Source organism: Convolutriloba macropyga, chromosome 10 (assembly GCF_964194025.1).
Source record: "Convolutriloba macropyga chromosome 10, txConMacr16.3, whole genome shotgun sequence".
In the NCBI taxonomy this organism is placed as follows: Eukaryota; Metazoa; Xenacoelomorpha; order Acoela; family Convolutidae; genus Convolutriloba; species Convolutriloba macropyga.
Window position 1 is genome coordinate 30,454,522 of NC_134477.1, and position 6,526 is coordinate 30,461,047.

Here is a 6,526-nt window from a genome sequence, read left to right on the forward strand (position 1 = left end):
CCGCCTGCCTCTCATATATACGTTTAAAGTTTACATGCAATTTGAACATTAGTTAACAGACCGGGGAAATTATGTTAAAAGTAACATGTAATGTTTGTTAGCGGATCTGTTCTACTTTCAAGCTATGACATTGATGACGAATGCTGTTGACGAATGATCTATCTACAAGCGCTTATTCGATCGTGCTTTTACTTGTAACAGTGACTGGACATGGATCTGAACTAGTTCACTGAGTAAATTTGGGTGATGTAACGCGATTGGTTTCATGTTTGAAGTTGTGAGGTGTGTCCATTTCAGATTGATTTCTGTTTTATCGTTCATTCGCTGATCCGATCTCTGAAGTTCATCAGTTGATACACCAAACACTCTTCTGACAATGGTTGTAAAAGTGTTCTTCGATATCACAATTGGAGGCTCCAATGCCGGCCGAGTGACTATGGAGTTGCGGGATGACGTATGTCCTAAGACTGTTGAGAACTTCAGGGCTCTTTGCACTGGGGAGAAGGGATTTGGGTTCAAGGTTAGCTATAGTCGTGTGGATGATTTTGTTCGCGAAACCAGAAATAGCTTATCGGCCATATTGCGTTTTGTACCAATGCATGCAAATGTTTCAATTATGCAAGAAGGTGGTTTAGGGTGCTAAGATAATTGAGGGTTCTTTTCGGAGAAAGATTGCAGCTCCCTTTTGTAGTTGGTAGTGATTTTGTTGAAGGTTGTTTTGATGAAATTGCGAATTATTTTCCTTTTTAACCACACCACCTCATAAATCACTTCAATCAATCTTGTATTTGGAATTTTGCATTTTCCTAGTTCTTCTTGTTTTTTGAGTGGTACGATTAGATGAAAAAGAATTATCCTTTTTTAAAAAAAACATGTTTTGCTACAGGGTTCCAAGTTCCACCGAATCATCCCCGGCTTCATGTGCCAGGGTGGGGATTTCACAAAGGGAAACGGAACGGGTGGCAAGAGTATCTACGGAGGCAAGTTCAATGACGAGAACTTCACTCTCAAACACACTGGACCTGGCATTCTGTCCATGGCTAATGCTGGTCCTAACACCAACGGGTAGGAGTTGTTTGTATTGCATTATCATGATACCTCTGTTGTTACGCAAAAGATATGGGGACATAGCAAACTCTTTGAACGCAACCAGTGTTGGCTTTTTTCATCTTGTTTTGTTGCTACTGGGTGCTGGAATAATAAGTACTGGGTCGCTGAAGAGCTGTTAAGTGCTAAGAGGAAAGTCTACTTGTTTGTTAGCTTAATGCAAAAATTTGAGAGAATTATTTCGTTGGAGTTCAAATTGAGATAAGTTTTATGTTGAGCATTTCGTCGAGTAGAAAAGGAAGCCCTGCTCTAGTTTTGGCATCCTATTTGATAGTTACGCTTTTTCAGCGTTGTGTGCTGATTTTTAATCATATTTTTGTTGATTTTCCCTTACCGGCTGCGCTAGTTAGTTTTCTATTTTTGTGCTCATTGGTTAAGTGTTAAGATCCAGATAAATACGATGCTCAATTTTTCCAGCAACAGTTGAGACTTTTTGAAAACATTTGAATCAGTTGTCTATTCAATGATATTCTCCCCTTTTAATTAATCTTGATTGCTTTGGTTGGGAGTTGATGTATATAATACGGTTACATGACAATTTACCCACTTCAATAATACCAACTACCAATTTACCCAATTCCAATTTATCTAATGCCAATTTACCCAATGAATTTTGATCTTTTTGTTCAATCATCCGATTACAAATGAGCAGTCGTTATTACAAGGATGTTTTTATATACATAAGAGGACAATATAATCCCATGTTCAGTTGTGATAGTTCCATATCAAGTTCCCCGGTCCCTTCTATTATATAGCCGGCTTAACAGTCTTAAAATGGCAGGTTAGTTGTAATGGCATTGAGTAAATTGTCCTGACACCATATAAAACAATATGTTGATTTATTATTGAGTGATGGATTAAAACTCTTTTCAAAGCGAGGCTGTAATTTTACCGAATTTAGTTGCCCTCGAGACTTTTTCTTGTTTTCTTGTTTTTACTTGATTTCACCATAGTAAACTAAATGTATAATAGATACAAATCGTGCAAAATTAACAGTCGAGAGCGATGAAGCGAGGGTGAAAAGCGCTATAAGTTTTCAAAAACTTTATTTCCACCGGAGTAATTAGTTTCTTAATCATAGTTAGTTTTCACAGTATGAAAAATATCTGAAAGTAACACAATTCTACAGTAGGCATGGTCGATGAAGCTTCTATTAAGATATATAACTAAAAATAGTTCGTAAAGATGTAACCACAGTAAATAGTTGGTTTTCGTGTTTACTTCACAACTAAATGATGTTGAAAACTTCAGGTGGTGTTTCAGGAGGTGTTTATGAAGAGATAGTCTCTTGGTTGTGTTTGGTTTTTGAGTTCTGTGATCGTACATGAATTTTATGCCTCATTGTGCCAACCATCCAACATTATTTGGGTTTTAAGAACCTTAAAATATTCTTAATTGCTCTCGAAGTTTGAAGAACTATGTAAACCTTTGATCTTTTTTTCGCTTGATCGTTTATGTGCTTTTGTTCTAGAACGTTCTGTGACTTCTCAGTTGACTTTTCCAAGCTTCACTTCTTCATTTTGAGTGATTTCAATTGCTCTGTTGTGAGTATCAAGTTTTTGCACCCATAAAGAAAGAAAGAAGAAAATTACTTCGCTAATGCCAGGAAAAATAATGAGATCCTGAGACCTTCTATTTAAACTCCTATAATTCCACACTATTAAAATTAGTAAGAAAAAATATTCTTCACTAATTCCTTGTTACAGGCAAAATATGTGCTTTTCATTTTGTGACAGAGATCTGATACGATTTTTGTTGCTTTTTTTTCGAAAGGTGCAATGATTTCCAACTCTTTCAACTTTTGAAACAGAGTTGCAGATCTATAACTTACAAAGAATCTATGTTTTTTTCTTTTTGCCAGAGCTAAGTCTCTGAGACACCTTTCTTTTGGCGTATAGTTGCCACTTTTGATTTTTCGTCCTTCAACATATCCTTGCAAAGATTTTCACTATTTAAATTATTCGCTGATTTTATAGGAAATTTGAAAAGCTGTTAGATCTTGCTGTCATTTCGCTACTGCGCATCCAATAGCACAAATATTTTTATCATCAGCAAACTGTAAAATATTGACACTTCCGCAGCATGATGGAAGAATATTTACATGAATATTGAAGTGAATTTGTCCTAAAATTGATCCCTGCAGGACTCCACAATTGAAGCGTTTCCAGCTTGACAAAAATTCCATTTACTCAGCATGATTGAAACCAATTGAGATTGTTCCTTCTTTTGTATCTCTCGAGCTTTCCAATTAATAGCGAATCAATTGTATCGAAAGGTTTTTGAGATGCAGGAAAAATTGAAGCGACTGGAATGCCTGTTTATCTTTATTTTTTCTGTCAGATCTACAAGAGCATCAATCGTATTATGTTTATTTCGAAATCCGTACTTTCTTTTTGTGTTTAGGTTGATTTTTTTCAAAATAATTAGATCCTGTTGTACTTTATTCGCTCGTAAGTTTAGCTGAAGAATTCAAGAGTGATATTGGGCCGTTGTTAGTTTCTTCCATTTTGGACCCTTTTGTGAACTAGGATAACAATTGCTAGCGATAATGATTCGGGGAAAACACCTTTGTGAAAGGAGTGGTTGATAATTCGGCAGAAATAAGGTAGCAGCGCTTGCAGAAACTTTAATCAAAACATTACACACTTGATCGTCACCAGAAGAATATTTGTTTAGTTTCAAAATTTTTACCCTTAGTTTGTTCTCATTTTTATCAAAAAAGCCGCTTTGATTGTTCAGCGGAGATTTTTGGTGATTTGTCTTAAGTGGGTCTTTACTTAACCTAGCGCCTATTGTGGAAAAGTATTTGAAAGGTTGTGCTTTTGCGTACTGAGATGCTTCATCATGTCTTTTGCGACATTAGTCAAAAATAGGAACGAGCGTTTTACGCATTTTTTTCGTACTTCATTGAGTAATTAGAAGTGAATTTTTCCGACAAATTGAACTTTTCGAAGTAGAAAGTAAAAAATTTGTATAAAAATTATTAAGGTACACCCCTAAATTAAATTGCCCCCGCCTGTCGTTCGAGAGCAATTTGTCCGAAGTTAGTCGGTTTATGTTTTAAACTGTATGTTGATTGATTTCAGCTCCCAATTCTTCATCTGCACATCTAAGACAGCATGGCTGGATGGGAAACACGTTGTATTCGGGCAGATCTCGGACGGGATGGATGTTGTGAAGAAGATGGAGGATGTTGGATCCCAGAGTGGCAAGACTGCCAAGCCTGTCGAGATCAAGGACTGTGGTGTCTGCTAAATGACAAATGCAATCCAATGCAAAGTTGGAGGAAGGGTACTATGAGTTGTGATCTGTAGCGTAGTTGCTTACTATAGTTTCTTTTCCACTTCACGCCGCAAAGTTAAATTTTTAGGTCGTGGATTATCAATTGGACTTAAAGTTTCGGGCGTCTAAATTTTTTAAAGCTTTTCAAATAAATTAACGTAGACTTTAGGCAATTTTTGGTATCCCTACAGAAGTTCTCACGTTTAACTTGTTTAAAGTCTGTTAAACTATCAGCTAATCGCCAGAAGGTGAAAAAGCATGATAAGTTTTAGTATTAATTTTTGTTTCAGGGTGTAGTATGTTTCACTTCCTTTTTGAATATTGTAATCTAAAACTTGAATCAATATTGTCCGAAATGCAGTTCGGGTAAAGGAATTTTTATTTTTATCTCAGATAAATTACAAAATTGACCATTGTGATTTTTTTCCAACCAAAAGAAATTATTCTCTGCAACTACTTGAGCAACCTCACTTTACTTCATCGACTACTGTGTATACAAATCATCGCCGATTTGCTTTGATTGTTTTATCTCACTTGTGCAGTAACATGAACTTTTTGATTCTTTGTCATCAGCTTTTAAATTAATCTCTTTTCAGTTGATCTCGCTCGTCCTGTATGAGTTTGTGCGGCCAATGATTTTCAGCATTGAGCAGTGTTTCAATTTCTGTTATAATTGTTTTTTTTTTCAATGTTGCGTTGAACATTCAAGGCATGGTTGGTGATCACAAGTTGTGTGTTTATCTTGAAATCAACTCACGGGTTTAGAAAGACGGCATCTACTCTATTTCGTCCCCCTTCTAGTGTTTTCTTATAACCACCACTTATATAGCATGTTACTATGTAACAAGTGCAACTGGGAGCGTGAAAGTTATATGCCCAATAAGCTGGGGGACGAAACAACAGATCCAATATTTGTTCTGAAAATGTGATTGAAATTATAGTACGTTCTTTTCAAACGGGTAGGATTGGTGCGAGTAATTCCAAATCGGAGCTCTTTTTTCACTTTCACTGCTTTCGCGATAAATTTGTCTCCTCAAGCTTCGCTATAAAGCTGATCTCCATTTTTTCTGTTTCAGAAATAATGGATATATTATTTTACTTTATTTTTTTCTGGGAAAGTTGAGGAAACAGCCCCTTTTTAGATACTTATGCAGCTCAATTTGTTATTTCGTATGGGATTGAAATATCATTGCTGTTAGATCATGAGTGTGAAAAGTCAGTGCTGAATCACGTGCAGTATTTTGCAGTAAAATTTTTACTGCATTTCAATGTTTTTCCGAATTTTAATTCAATATTTAAATCGATTTTGTTTTTTTCTGAGACTGCTATTATTTAAATATTAAGGTTCTTACATTTTTAAGATACTTTTAAAATGTTAATAAAAGCTTCCAATATTTCAGCAAAGTCAATTTATTCTGCAGAGATTTCCTGACAATATTTCTTTAACTTTTTTTAGTGCAATTTTTGAACGTCTCGTTTTCTGGTTGATCAGTGACAAAGAGCGGTAATAAGTGGACGCATATGTTTCCCAATTTCTCATTCCCAATTTTGGCCAAAATTTTTAACTAGAGGACAGAGGGCAAATTTCCAAAAAATAGAAACTTAAAAAAAAATTTTGTAAAAAAGAAGTTGAAATCATTATTGAGTGTTCTATCACGCAAAACATTCAATATATAAATATGAAGTGTTTGACATTCAACATTAATTTTAAAACCTTTTTCATTACATAGATGAACAAAAAAGATTGGTTTTTGAACCAAAAACTGATTTATTATTTGCTCAAGAACTGACATATTTGCCCAAGCCTCATCATTGAGCTTTACTTGAAATAAATCAAAAATGGATTTAAATTTTGCAAGGAGTTAAAAATTGACCGCACTTTTTTTCCCAAATTTGATAAGCTTTTGAATGAAATTAGAAGGAAAGTGTCTGAACCATCTGTCTTGATTAATTGCTCCCAAACGAAGTTTAGCAATTATATTAGTCCTGTGAACTTTTTTATACGATATATCACTTGACTGCTTTTTGTCGGACCCAATTGACTTTCCGTCCTCAAAAACGGCATAAACAGGTAGCGCTCGGGGCATTAAAGGCTCTTGTGTGAAATTAAACTGAACTGTTTTGGAGACATAAATTC

General features: G+C 35.2%; 1 protein-coding gene across 1 annotated transcript; it reads left to right on the top strand.

Moving 5' to 3' along the window:
• The first annotated feature begins 295 nt into the window (after positions 1-295).
• On the top strand, positions 296-5,693 carry LOC142347863 (peptidyl-prolyl cis-trans isomerase-like). Its single transcript, XM_075399003.1, has 3 exons — positions 296-520; positions 887-1,065; positions 4,194-5,693. Exons 1-3 carry the CDS (start codon positions 377-379, stop codon positions 4,360-4,362), a joined length of 492 nt encoding a protein of 163 aa, XP_075255118.1. The 5' UTR covers positions 296-376; the 3' UTR covers positions 4,363-5,693.
• The last annotated feature ends 833 nt before the right edge of the window (positions 5,694-6,526 follow it).

Excerpts from the sequence above, each read along its gene's own strand:
- LOC142347863 (XM_075399003.1), top strand. The coding sequence starts at position 377 with ATGGTTGTAAAAGTGTTCTTCGATATCACAATTGGAGGCTCCAATGCC. Across the intron at positions 521-886 it reads AGAAGGGATTTGGGTTCAAG|GGTTCCAAGTTCCACCGAAT; the intron begins GTTAGCTATAGT and ends GTTTTGCTACAG. Across the intron at positions 1,066-4,193 it reads GCTGGTCCTAACACCAACGG|CTCCCAATTCTTCATCTGCA; the intron begins GTAGGAGTTGTT and ends GATTGATTTCAG.